At 39.2% G+C, this 14526-nt stretch overlaps 1 protein-coding gene across 2 annotated transcripts in view; it reads right to left on the bottom strand.

Annotated features, from left to right (window-relative positions):
- The window catches only part of BMP2K (BMP2 inducible kinase), a 117212-nt gene extending 102911 nt beyond the window's left edge, over positions 1-14301 (bottom strand). For both annotated transcript variants that reach the window (XM_072942056.1, XM_072942057.1), the window contains exon 1: positions 13940-14301. In XM_072942056.1, coding sequence (XP_072798157.1) covers positions 13940-14111 — 172 coding nt within the window. In that variant the 5' untranslated portion in view covers positions 14112-14301. The remainder of the gene's footprint in view (positions 1-13939) is intronic.
- Positions 14302-14526: the final 225 nt, after the last annotated feature.

The following is a 14526-nucleotide window of genomic DNA, read 5'->3' as shown; positions in this document are numbered from 1 at the left end:
CTTTGGAAGGTACCACTTCAACACGTTGAAAATTTTATTTTCAACCTCTGTGAATGATCAAGTTAAAAAATTCACTCATTTGATCAGATTCCCAACATGAAATGTATGAAATCCCAACTTAGCAGTGGATCGGGTTCTGACAGCTTCTAAAACGACTCTTTGGCTTTCAGAACATTTCCCCACAGAATTAATCCTCCATTAATAATTAAGGTCTCATCTCACATCAGCCTGTAGTCTAGTACTAATAGAACTACAACACCTAATGTCTCTCTAAAAAGACATTACTGTGGGACATTCTTTCAGGGTTCCAACTTGAGAAGCCAAGAATACATCTTACCATAGCCCAAGCATCACAGGTTTCACCCAGCCTACCAAAGTGTAAGAAAGGGGTTCCCCCAGATTCAAGCCACTAGTAGTGCCCATGTAACTACAAGCAGTAACTCAGGCAAGTTGCCTACAAATTCTAAAACAGGGCCTAACTTTTCTCTGGTCATGTGTCCATCTGAGAATATGATGAGAGCCATAAGCCCTCTCATAAGAAAAACGAACACGGATGTCTATGAACGACCCCAATGGCAAAGTGTAGGGTCCACACAATTAATTGTACACTACAGACCAGTACTGTCCAACATATGTCCAACATAATGACAGCCTCCTATGTAATTTTAAATTTTCTAATAGCTACATCCAAAGGTAAAAATCAGTAAATTTAAATATATTTTATTTAAACAAAAATACCCAAAATGTGATTATTTCAACATGTAAGTGGATGAACTTTAAAGACATTATGCAAAATGAAATAAGCCAATCACAAAAGGATGAATACTATCATTTCAATCACATGAGGTACTTAGAATAGTCAAATTCGGAGGGACAGGAAATAGGATAGTGGTTACCAGGGTTTGGGAGAAATTGGGAACAAGGAGTTAGTGTTTAATGAATACACAGGTTCCATTTGGGAAGATGGAAAAAGTCCTGGAGATGGATAGTGGTGATGGTGGCACAACAATATGAATGTACTTACTGCCACTGAACTGTAAACTTCAGAATGTTTAAAATGGTAAATTTTGTTATGTATACTTTACTACAATCAGGAGGGGGGAAAAAGACATGTACTCAAGAGCCAAGATTGAGAAAAGACTTTTTACGCTCTATCAAGGACATTCTTGAGAAGCTGGCTCTAAAACTGACCTTAAAAAAAAAAAAAAAAAACCTGCCTTAAACTGGCTTTTAAAAACATACTGAGTGCATGTGACAGTGAAAAATACAATGACTACTAACATATTTTGGTGCCAACAGTCTAGATTTGTGTTACAGTAATACTATCTGCTTGATCCACTACCACCATTGCTTTTGAATCATCAGTGCAAATGCCAGTACAGTGTAAAAGTCTTTGCAGTATTAGGAAAATAATTTTTGATCCCCTCAAAGGGTCTTGAGGACCCCTCCCCCTGGAGCCCACAAACCACACTTTGAGAACCATTACTGAAGCCTATTCATGACAAAAAAGACACAAAGACCACAAATAGGCTTTATTTTTGCTTTTGCCTGTTTTGTCTTTCAAGAAGATAGAAACAAACAGGTTGATATGCTGAGCAGACACAGTAGGTAATAAGGAAGAAGTAGAAGATAGAAGAAAAATCGGGTAATTGATGGAGAAGAAACAGGAGGGAAAATACAATCAGAGGGTACAGTCTCTAAAGTTGGAAGTAAAGGAGAGACAGATTATTAGAGGTAGATGGGGGCAAAGGGAGTTATACTCCGGCTTATAAAAAAGCTCTAAGTCCTAGGGATGTAATGCAGCATTGAGACTATAGTTAATGTTACTGTATGCCGTCAAGAGAGTAGAATTAAAACTTCTCATCACAAGAAAAAAAATTATAACTATGTGTATATGAAAGTTGTCAAGAGAGTAGATATTAAAAGTTCTCATCACAAGAAAAAAAAGTGTAACTGTGTGGTGACAGATGTTAACTAGACTTACTGTGGTGATCATTTCACAATATAGACAAGTATGGAATCGTGTTGTACATCTGAAACTAATATATGTCAGTTATATCTCAATTAAAAAAAACTCTCTACTTAGAAAAATACAGATACTAGATAAATGCTTCTTGATAATGATGGTGATAATCCCATAGTTTAATGAAATACATTTTAAAATTTTTTGATATAACTTTTCTTTTAACTTAACTTTTCACTTGCACATGTATAAAAATATGCCAAATATATCATAGAAGTAATGTCAGTCATTTCTCATCATGTCATTTTTAAGAAAATTGTTGTATGATGTCACATGAATTTATTTTCTGCAGACTCAGAAGTATAGTATTCCAGGTTTAAGTCAAATGCATTTGTGTTATGATCTAATAAACTAAAAATTTAAAAGAACCTGTGTCTTTCCTTTTTCTTTTGAACAAATGGAGCACATAATGGTTAAAGGAAATGCAAAAGGGCATTTGATATTATACCTCATCAGACTCCAGCTTCAAAGTTCCCATAACCTTGAACTAGGAACAGAAGGAGTCGGGGGATAAGAATTCAGCTATTTCTCTTCTTTTCACTTCCTTTCCTCCCCAGCAGCAGGTCCTAGATATTACTATGCTAGATTCAACTGACGAAGCTGAAGTAAAGCAATTTTATGTTACTGATTTTACAGTTCACAAATTATTTCACTTAGACTGAATCTTTCTAGACTGAGAAAACACTATTTCGGGGGCAGTTGCAATTTTAAACTGTTTAATGTTAATTCTGACATCTCAAACAACTGCAGCACATGTTCTGATGGCCTTAGGAAAGAGCAAAGTGGGAAAGCCTTAACTCAAAAATGTTTGTGAATACCTCCTCCACCTCAGACTCCTCAGGCACCCATTAATACTCCAGCTGCCTCCAGAATATTAAAAGTCCCCTAGTCCCTTAAGCCTGCTCAAGGTCCCACTCCAAGCAAAGGCCAATGCTTGACGTGCACAGGAGCTAATTAAGGAGGCCACATGTAGTGGAAAGAGTGCTAAATTAAAGTCCTGGGACTTAAATTCTGCTCTCCATAACCAACACCAACAGTGTGACTTTTGGGTTCATCCCTTACTCTACTTTCTCATAGTTAAATAAGGGAACTAAAATTGGATAATTGCTACAATTATGGGAGATTTAATGATGCACTAGCATTTCAAAATAAAGACTGTTAGTCCAACAACACCGAAGGCAGTTAATAGACTACTTGGGATATTCTCTGAAGGAAGCTGAGAAGGTCTTAGCCTTAATTCAGATTCCTGTACACAATCCACCACCCCATTCCTGTATTTAGTCTTTCAAAATGCAAAATTCAGTAGAATTGACCTCAAAATATCCATAATGACCCACCACAACCTTTTATACATGTAGCCTTTATTAAGAAAGACAGCCACTACTCTAAAGTGAGAACACATTTGAACCTTGATTCTGAAACAGGAGGTTCTCATGGCAGAAATTTGTGGGACATTAGAATAGTTACATCCAACTTTGAACATGATGGGTTCATATAGCACCTTGCAAACTCGCTTCCAATATTCCTTAGGGACAGGGTACTACTGGCAAAATGCCACACACAAACGCATTTTTTAAAATCCATGGATCGGCAACATTTCTTAAGTTGCCACTTCAGTGAACTGAAAAACATAAATCCTGTAACAGCTAGCTTCACTGGGTTTTTTAAAAATATATAACCATCAATTTGGATTGAGATCCTTAGAACTATATAAATAATACTCTGCTAAAAGATGAAAAATTAACAAAGATTTAACAATCTAGGTAACCATTCACTAGGATTTGAACTAGGCTAGTTGGTAAACAAACAAAAAAACCTATCTAGCTCTACATTACTGCACTGCAACGCCGGTTAATTAGCTTACAAACTTCTGTTATTGATCACAAGAGAGACCATTAAAAGCCTATGCACAGCTGAGCACACACACATCCAACTTCTGGAAAAATAACTCAAAACACATGTCCTACTGAGCATGAGTCAGTGGCATCATTTTTTTGTACACAAAGAATAGACCATTAACATTCAGTAGGAGAGATTCTGCTATGTAGGCCAGAGACTGAGAAAGTGGGTCATGGCCAGTGATGCATAATCCCACTCCCTAGAAAAACAGTCCTGACAACACTCATTAAATAAAATATTTTACTGTATCATGTGTAAGTCATTTCAGTACTAATACCTTAATGACTCCAGAATGAACAGTAAAATTTAGACTAACCACCAACCATCTCATTTAAAAGACAATACTTAGGTATGGAAAACAGCTCTAGCCAGCCCTAACAATGGCCCAGCCATAAAAATTTTTAAAAGAATAAAAATTTTAAAATAAGAATTAAGGAAAATAAATAAATGTAGCAATTAGGCAAGGGAAGTGGAGTCTTGGAAACCTCTCTTCCAGGGTACCAAAGAAGAAACACAAGATGTTGAGGGTGATAATGATTAGTTACTAACAAAACTACATAAAGACTTTGTTTGCTACCCTCTGGTCTGTTACGCTAGACTTAACAAATTCTCTGATCTATAAAAAATTTCAGTGTTTCTCTACCTAGAAAATGAGCACCCCCAATAACATACAGACTAGAGGGGTCCCCCAAAGTAATGATCATGTGTTTCCTTCACCCAAAGCATTAAGGAGATGAGATCCCCTTCTTGTTAACCTCTCATTCTCTTAGACACTGGCTGTCGCATCACACCTTCGTACTATCAGCCACTCTAGAGAAAGTCATAGCCACTTGACCATTTCCAATACTATTACTTCCTTAAGATTAGGTACTCAGAGCACATCTGCAGCTTGCTCTCTTTGTCCCACAGTAGTGAGATTCTTAAAGATGACCTGGGTCAAGGGAGCTTAGACTAGAATATTTCTGAGAGTCATACCAAATAAGAGGAATAATGCAGTACCCACAAAACAAAGATGTACTATTTGTGTAATCATAACAGAAACAGAGCAGGCTAAGAATCCAAAAATAAATTTGGTCATTTTTTTAATCCATCTATGTAATGCTATACCTACATTATTATCAAATATCTCTATCTACTTATTTTACTTTCTATAAAGGGACATACCTTAAAAAACAGGGCCAATCTGCTCCTAAATATCAACTGAACAAATACTGTTTTGGATTTGACAAATACTGTTGTTATACAATTGATTTACAGTAAATTTTTACAGGCCTTCTGACTGCTTTTCAAGTCAAGAACTCAATCACTTACAAATGTACTGAGTACCTATCGTAAGTACAGCACTGCAAGAGATAAAAGATGAGTGTAAGCCAAATCTTAAAGGAGCTCTTAATCTTACAGGAAACTTTTTATTAGACATTTTATTGTAGGAGAACAAAGCTATGCAAAACAAGTGCAATATGAGCAACAGTTGCTACACAGGGCATCAAGGGAAGGCGTAATTACACTCATTTGGGTGCAAATGGGGTTTCACGAAAAAATAAAGATTGCAAAAAAGTAACTGTATTTTAACTGCATGCTGCAAGACTCCATTTCAACTGAATTGGGGAGGCAGGTGTCTGCATTCCAGGCAATGGTAATAATATAAATTGAAAAATAGGAGTGAGAAAGTATGAGAGAAGTGCAGAAAATATCAAGTACATGTGCAGCAATAATACACACCTAACTAAGGTTACCATGAGAGATGAAGGCTAGAGAGGGGCTTGGAGTCACATTACAGAGGACCTGGAATCCCAGAGGAATGAGTTTGTACTTCAGAAGTCCACTTCAGGAAGAATAAATTGGAGGGAATACAAAAGCAGATTTCATGAGTAAAGAGCCTGAGAGGAAAAGTCCACATGAGAACATAATTCTCTAGGAAGTAATAGGGACCCAAACTACACCTGACAGCACTAGAAACAAAAAGTAACTAATTCCTCACACATGTCATGGTTAAACTTTCTATCCATAAACTCAGTCAGAGAAAGTTTACCATAACCCTTCCTCATATATTCTTTACAAATAAAAATGTAAAAAATGATAACATTTACTTCCAGATACCCTCCTAAATACATATATTACAAATGAGTCACTTGGAGAATGAACCCAAATTATTAAAATGACAAAAACAGCAACTAAGGTGGCACATCCTTTGAAACAAACAGCACTCTGAAATGCCACACAACTTTATTTGATTCCCTATCTCAAGGATACCACATAAGGCAACTTCCTAGAAAAGGCATTTTCCCAATGATTAAGTAACAATTTTGTATCATGTGATAAAAAATAAATTGCTCTCCTATGTTGAAGTTTGCCAAAGAACTCAAATGCATGATAATCAATCTTTTCACTATGGTCTCAATCCTAAAATTGTTCATCATTACCCCTCCTTTCCCATGCTCCTCTCTTATCAGCTGGAGAAGTAAGAATCAGTTACACAGACAGAATCAGAGAATGCTGAAATCGGAAAAAGATGCTACAGATTCATCTTTACCCACTTCATTTTTTTTCTTGAGGAAAGTGAGGTCAAATGTCATAAAGTGAGTTAGTGGCATTAATTGGGATTAGCAGCTGGTCCAATTTCCTTGTTTTTTTGTTTGCTTTTTTTAATAGTTGCCTCCAAGAAGGCATCATTTCAAAATTTAATAAAATATTAAAATAGGAAAACTAGTAGCAAGAATTGTTTCACATTTTAAAATAATATCCATTGCAAAATGCCTCTCCTAAACGCTACATCCAAACTATGCTCTTAGTGTTACTGGAATTCTACAAGACTAGGACAAACCCAAATTTCCAAAAACAAAGTCCCTCTGTGGAAAGGCCCAACAACCACTTTCCTGCAGAAAGACTCGAAACTTAGCAGAAATGTGCTGACTGATCTCATTTGTAAAGATGATACACACAGACAGAGAATCTCCAAATTAACTAAGTGCCGAACTATTTAAAACAGCTCAGTCATTAACCACTCAACTTCCCAACTCAGTCCCCTAAAAATAGTGGCTTGTGGGTACATGAATGGTTCACCAGATGGATGCAGAATAAAAGCAAGGAATGAGCAGTCTCAAGCCCTTGCATATGAAACCTTATGCAGCTTTGAAATTGCCATTCAGACTCAATTTCAAAATTCCACATCAAGGCTTTAATCATTTTGATAGCTACCAAATGTTTTCTAAAAAATGTATACGCTCTAGTTTAAGTTTTGACAAAAAAAAAAAAAAACAGGAGGGAAGGGGTGAAAGAGAAACCCAGATAATATACAAGATCAGTAAAGAACGTCAAAGATCAGGAATCCATGTAAGGATGGACATCAATTCTGCCTTCTATCTTCCTTAATACTAACAACATCAATTTTCTGTTTTTCCCTCCTGTGGAACCCATAATGGAAAGCAACTAAAAAACATTAATTTATTTCCATTATTTTTAATGACCAAAGACAACCTCTCCAATTGGCTCAGCATGAAAATGTCAGCCCTAACCACACAAAGTTGACTACAGCTAAAAGCAAAGGAATTTGACATATTAGTGCAATTTAGCACCTTTACTGGAGATAAATGTATAGTTCCCATTACATATTTTTGAAATATTGAAAGCTGGGAATTGTTTTACTATTAATATTTTGTCCTTGAATAAAACTGCCATCTCTAGAGAAAGTGTATCAGCAATCAAAATTACATCCTAGGAGCTATCCCTACAATGATAACATAAACAACCCAAAAGAGAAGTTATGTGTTAATTAGATTCTACATAATATCCTCTGCTGTAAATTACTTTCATATTATTGTAAAAGCATATGCTTATATCAAGATCAAACTTCTGTAAGCCTGATTGAAATTTTAAAATGATATGTGGCTGACTGTCATATAATAATTACCTAATCAAAACAATTACGCTATTTCACAAACATAAATGTGATACTTAATTCAGGATAAATGTAATACCTAATATAAAAGCCAGTTATCATAATGCCAGAGTCAGATTTCACTGTAAGCTTATAACCAAATCTGAACTTAATACTGACCCATATTTACTGAGAGATTTGGCATGCACTGTTAGGTATTGTCACACGTTATCTTGTTAATATCACACATTATTCATCTTCATAACAGATAATAACTCTGTGTTATAGAAAAGGAAACAATGCTTCCTGATAGTTTAATTCAACCATAACAAAAGATTGCTAGACAGGAATTAAGGATACAGAGATAAACAAGACTGTGCTGAAAAAGTTCATCATCCAAAAAGGCTTTCAGAATCAACTGTAGAATAGAAAACAATTTCAGAATTGCATGTAAAAATACTTTTCATTTAACTTGGCCACCTTTGCTAAATAAAGAAAAATATAATGCCAACAGAGAAAGAAAACTTAAGGGGGCAGCCACGTTATTCTTTCTTTGCTGTTTCAAGGAAGCTAACTGAAATGGCACTTCGCCTTCAACAAACTTTTGTCTTCAAACTTTGTGTTCACCAAAGTACAAATCAACGTCTCCAGGCCCCCGCAGAAGACCTCTGAGGGGAAAAGAATTAAAGAACCCTCCATTGGTGCTTCTTAATTTGCTAGTTAGTGCTTGAATTCTATTAAAGTATTCTCTGCCTTAAAAGAAAAAAAAAGATTTAAAAATCATTTCCTTCGAAAAATGCTGAATGTCCGTGATATGTGAGGCAATTTTTGTGACACAAAAAGCAATTAAGACAGAGTCCTTCTAGCCTCAAGAATTTTACTATCTGCTAGAGGCGTTGAGACAGGAACAATAATTAATCACCTCAGCGTTTCCAAGTGCTTACATAACTGTATCTCAAGACAAAAGATTAAAGGTGATAAGGGGGTAAAAAGCAAATAGCTACAAATGTCCACAGGAAGAAGAGAGTAATGTAAACAGCAGTTAGGAAGCTAGAATCAGACAGGCAAAGGCAGAGCGAGAGGCAAACACAAGGCTCAGTCACAGGACAAGGAGAGGAGCACACTGTGGATGGGGCCAAGAGTATTCTCAGGAAACAACCACAGCAAAGATTTAGAAGGCAGGTTAAGGATCCTAAAAAATGGATCAAGTAAGACGACTTCTCAGCGACTATTTGCTCCTTCCCCTTCACGCCTGAGTCTCCAGGCATCAGATTTTCCTGGTATTCCTTATGACTCTCGGCAGCTCCCTTTAGAGTCTCTGCCTACTCTAAATCACCAGTTCTCAAGGTATCGTTCCTGAACCAGTAGTGTGTGCATTGATGAGCAAGCTGGCAGACATGCAAATTATGGGCTCCGCCCAGACACACAAAATCAACTTTGGAGGTTGGGCTCAGCAATCTGTGTTTTACCAAGCCCCAGCAATCTGTGGTTTACCACAGCCTCCAATAAATGATTCTGATGAACTCTAATGTTTGAGATCAATGTTCCACAGGAGTCCTTCATGAGCGCCTTATCCTTCTCATTCAACACTCTCTCCCTATATTCAACCCCTCCCAAGGATGAAAATAACAGCCAAATGCTCACTGATCAGAAATACCTGACTCTAAAGGTGCCCAAACACCTTTGCTGAGCTCCACACCATCTATTAAACTTTCCACTTGACATTTATTTCCTCCCAGTTACCTCAGCTAAACAGGTCTGGAATTACAGGATATCCTCCCAACCCACCCCCTCAAAAATTTGTTCCTTCTTTACTCTTCCCCATCTCAGTAAACGACACCACCATCCAAGAGTTGCATAAGGAAGTCATTCTTCACACTTCCTACAACACTCCCTTTCCTATCCAGTTCACCAACAGGTCTCCTCATTTAAGCATGAATAACACTGGTCTCCATCCCCACTGCCACCATCTTAACTAATCATCTAATCTGTATGCCTCAGTCTCGAGCAACACCATGACCTGACGAAAATATAAATCAGAGCATGTTACAGCCCTAATTTAAATCCTTCAGTAGCTTCCTGCTGCACTTTCAGATAAAAATCTAAAATCCCCAACATGGCATACAAAGCCTGGGATCCCGATCATCTCCCCAAAATCATCTTGAGTCCTGCTTCCATGGGATTCACTCACTATAGTCCATAGCTATGGACAGACTTCAGTTCCTGAAATTCTCCCCTACACAGGAACTTACCTATTCATGACATACTTCACACCACCCCATTTTCACACCTCTGCCTTTACTGAACTTTTCTCATACTTTAGATCCCTATTAAAATGTCCAAAAAAATACTTCATCTTCCAATATAAAATAAAATCAGTTATCCTCTCATAAAACCCTGTGCTTTAGTTTCATGACAATTATCAAAATTGTTAACTATGTTAGCCTGATTATTCTTGTTTGTTTAATATTTATCTTCTACATGAGACTGTGAGTTCCATGAGGTCAGAGAAATATGTTTGTTTTCCACTGTATATATATAGCACCTAGTACAGAGCCAGGCATAAAAAAAGGCATTTAATAAATAGTTATGGAATAGTAACAGTTGTCAATATCTTTGTCAAATCCTCCACTTCTGCTCACTCTAATTTCTCGGGAACTTTAGCTTATAAGTTACTGGGTTGCCACAGATAATTTCTGCGAATGAGATACCGTGTTTAAATAACACGGCATGTAATCCAAAAACCAGTCCTTTAACAAAAACTTGGAAGGTTACATTGAATTATATGTGCTTGACAAACTGACACTGTTTCAAGCTAAAATTTACATATAGCTCTACCTCAATTCTACAACCCAAAGCTGGATTTGCACTCCTGAAACTGGACTGTTTTTGAGGAGAACTATGAAAACACCCCACTGTGATATCAGTCCTGTAAACTTTGAGCAGGAACTAAGAAGGTGCAAGTTGTCAGCATTTTCAAATATATAAATACTTAACTAGAAAGAGATTACGACACAAAGCATATAATATTTCAGAGAGGAAACTATTCCAACAGTTCAGTTATAACATAGGGTTTTTTAAAAATTAAATATATATAATTTACATACATACATGTGCATGTATATGTATATGTATGTATATACACATATACATACATACCTATACGTACACACACACACAGTGGATCCTCATTATGTGGGGAGTTATTTGTAAATCTGCTTACTTGCTAAAATTTATTTGTATCCCCGAAAGCAATACAATATCCCCAAATCAATACAATGGCATTTTCACAGTCATTTACAGACATGTGCATAGTGATGAAAATTTTGAGGAGGCCAGCTGGGATCAATGAGGTATTGCTCTGCCTTCTTGTTTCAGCTCTCATCCTGTAAGCAAGCACCCATTTCAAGGTCTATGTAGTGTTACGTTTTTCTCATTTTTGTGTTTTTTATTGGTGATTTTGTTGTTTAAAATGCTCCCCAAGGATACTGCCCAAGTGTTGTCTACGTAGTGTTTCTAAGCACAAGAAGGGCATAATTTTTCCTTTACAGAGGAAATACGTATATTAGATAAGCTTCATTTAGGCAAGAGTTACAGTACTACTGGCCATGAGTTCAGTGTTAATGAGTCAACAATATATATTAAACAAGGCGTCTATAAACAGAAACACACATAAAACAAGGTACCTTATTGACTGGCTGACAAAAATGTTGTGAAAAGAGGCTTGCTGTATCCTAACACTGTATTTCCCCTAAGAGAAATGACTCAGTATTTGCTAAATCACCATTCACTACTGGGAATAATGAGAATCAAATACGTATATGGAGTTGTGGGGAGACAGCACTCATACCAGGTTTACTGAAGACTCAAAGATACTGCAGAGGTCATCCTGGGCAAGCTGCCTGTGTTTGCAGTAGCATGGAGAAAACACCTCAGAACATAGCATCTACAGAGCCTCGGCTCTAGTTAAACAACGCAGACATAAAGCAAAGTGTAAAATCTACTAAGTTTGTTTTTTGATCTGGCTTTGCTTCTACTCCTTTTGGTACACCCTCTCCCCAGTTCAGGAACTCTAAACTTTAGTATTTTTTTCAGAAGCATTTGCTCTAATCTTACAATCCGGCAAATGTATCTGTAAATTACTGAATGACTTCTTGAATGTAAATTACACTTGTGCTTAAACATCTTGTCTAAACTGTGACATTACTCATCTGGAAAGAAGAGGGGATATTAAGCACCTAAAATAACAATATGTCAAGATCAAAAAGTAAACTGAATATAGTTAATTCCGATTGTGTGCATGCTGAAGAGAAGACACACACAAGTGAACAAAGCGAGGCTCAGGCTTCCCAGGGAAGCTTAAAGCCTAGTTCCAGGAGCTGGGGTGTTGAGTGGGGAAGTACCATCTTCCAAAAGGGTTTGTTCAACCTTCCTCTTAACACTTGATTATGGATTCTTCCAAGAGAAATGACAAATTTATGGCACAAGTCAGTGGAACACTCTAACAGTGACATGAGTGACTGAAAGAAAATTTTTGAGTGAGCGCTCCCCTTTTGAAATTCATTTTTATTTTCGTTTTCCAAAATTATTTTCTATTACAAATTGTGTGCTTAAGGTAATAATAGGACATGCTTGGTCCTATTAGCAGTTGTAGAAATCTAAACCCAAAGTCTAGACTGATGAAATGTCAATGATTTACTTCTATTAAATAAAAGGCCCGTCAGGGATTTAGTGAAATGAACTGAGTCTAATATTACTCAAGCCACACTTCAATTAGTTACTACAACAACTCAAAGACAGAAGTACAGCATGTGCGTTAATAGCCACATCTTCTTAAAACTTACTACTCAATCTAAACCAACACTTGAAACTCATGTAGTAATAAACAGCTAGGAAATTTTACAGCATAGTAAATCTGTCTATCAACACCAATTACCATACATTCATTGTTTGAAAAGCTAAGGATCCTCCTTCCACCTCTCTTAAGGTTCAGCTAGGTTCATTATTAGGGGCAATGGCCTGCAAAACAAAGACATCCGTCCCTGAATAATTCAAGATTTCTTTCTCTTTAGAATACTTTATAGACAAGAACGTTCAGGATTTTCTCTTGTACTAATCAGCTATTGTTTACGGCATTTCAAAAAACACAAGCGGACTCTCAGTCTACTGTCTTCAAACCAAATCAACAGCTCTCAGAGAACCAAAACGACTGTCTTCGCACTTAAAAGGGCTCCTTATTTCTTATGACTTTTTCAAAGTATTTACTTTGTAACACCATTCTGCAATTAAAAACTCAAAAGTCAATGAAGTATGCAATTAAACAAGAGAGCATCTCCTACAAGCCAATTATACAAGAAATACAAAATTCAAGTGGAGGATTTTTTTTTAATGGAGTAAACTTTTTTGTAAGCAGACTTGCAACTGCTGACATAGCCTGGTAAAGATAATGAAGGACTGAACACAAAACTTCCCAAAAGAAAGTTAACCCGTTTTCGTAGCGCTTCTTAAAGTACTATCAAAGAGACATACTGAAGGGGTATGACTAGCACCTTGTCTTTTAGAGAAGATTCTAAATAACAAAGATAAGTGGATTTTAAGTTCACCTACCCCCCCAAGCAACCTGCTAACTGAATCTGGGGCAAAGTATCACCTCCATCATGCGCGCACACAGAAATAAATTGTTTTTCAAACTGATGAGTGTGCAAGAGCAAACCCCGGCTTAACACCAAGGGTTGCAGGGTCCCGTGCCCTGCGGAGCGGGTGTGGAGGAGGCCAACGAATGACACCCGCCTGAGCCACCGCTGGGAGAGAAGAGCCCCAATCGTGCTCGATCTGATCCTCTCATGAGTCACTTGTCCAAGCCTGACACCACAGCACTCGCTAAGGCGTTTTCTATGCATTTCCTTGCATCAAGAAGGGCTGAAAATGACTTAAACTAGTAAGGAAAGAATTGTGCACCGGAGCTGCCAGCGGCGAGAAAAGCCGGCTTAAGAGCCCCCGCTGGCCGGCGGAGCAGGCAGAAGGGGGAAGAAGAGTTAGCCTAGAGGGCGAGGAGGGAAGCGGGTGAGAACCGGGAGAAGCTACCACCACACCCCAGCCCTCCCTCACCTGCCTGCCCGAGCCTCCCCGGGCGCCCGTACCTTCGGCCAGCGACTCCTCCAGGGTGACCTGGTAGCGGCCGACCGCGAACACCCGGACCCCAACGGACGAGCTACCAGAGCCGGAGCCGACCCCGGCCCCGCCGGCCCCGCCACCCGCCGCTCCGCCGCCGCCGCCGCCCTCCGACTTGGGCATTCGAGAGAACTTCTTCATGGTCCCGCCGGCGCGCTGGAGGGCGCGGGGAGCGCGCGAGGGCGAGCGAGAGGGAGAGTGGCCGGCCCGGCGCGCGGCCGGGCGTCCGCGAGAGGTCGCCGCCCCTCGCCCGTCCGAGGGTCCGTGCGCGCTGCGGCCCGCCGAGCCTCACATTCCGCGCCCCCCGAGCGCACTTCCCCGGCCCCTCCGCCCGCTCCGCGGCTCCGCTGCAGCTGCCCGGCTCCCGCAGAGGGCGGCGAGGAGGGCGGGGACGGGGCGGGGCGCGAGGGGGCGGGCCCGAGTGCGGGGGCGACGCCGCCGCCTCCGCCAGTGCCCCGGGCGCCCTCGCCGCCTCCCCAAGTGCCCGGAGCGCGAGCCCCGGAGGAGGGCGCGAGAGAGGGAGATGGGGAAGGGGGCGGGGCGGCCGGGCCCTCCG

Source organism: Vicugna pacos, chromosome 2, assembly GCF_048564905.1.
Source record: "Vicugna pacos chromosome 2, VicPac4, whole genome shotgun sequence".
NCBI lineage: Eukaryota > Metazoa > Chordata > Mammalia > Artiodactyla > Camelidae > Vicugna > Vicugna pacos.
The sequence above is the reverse complement of the archived record's forward strand: the minus strand, read 5'-3'. Positions and strand labels throughout refer to the sequence as shown.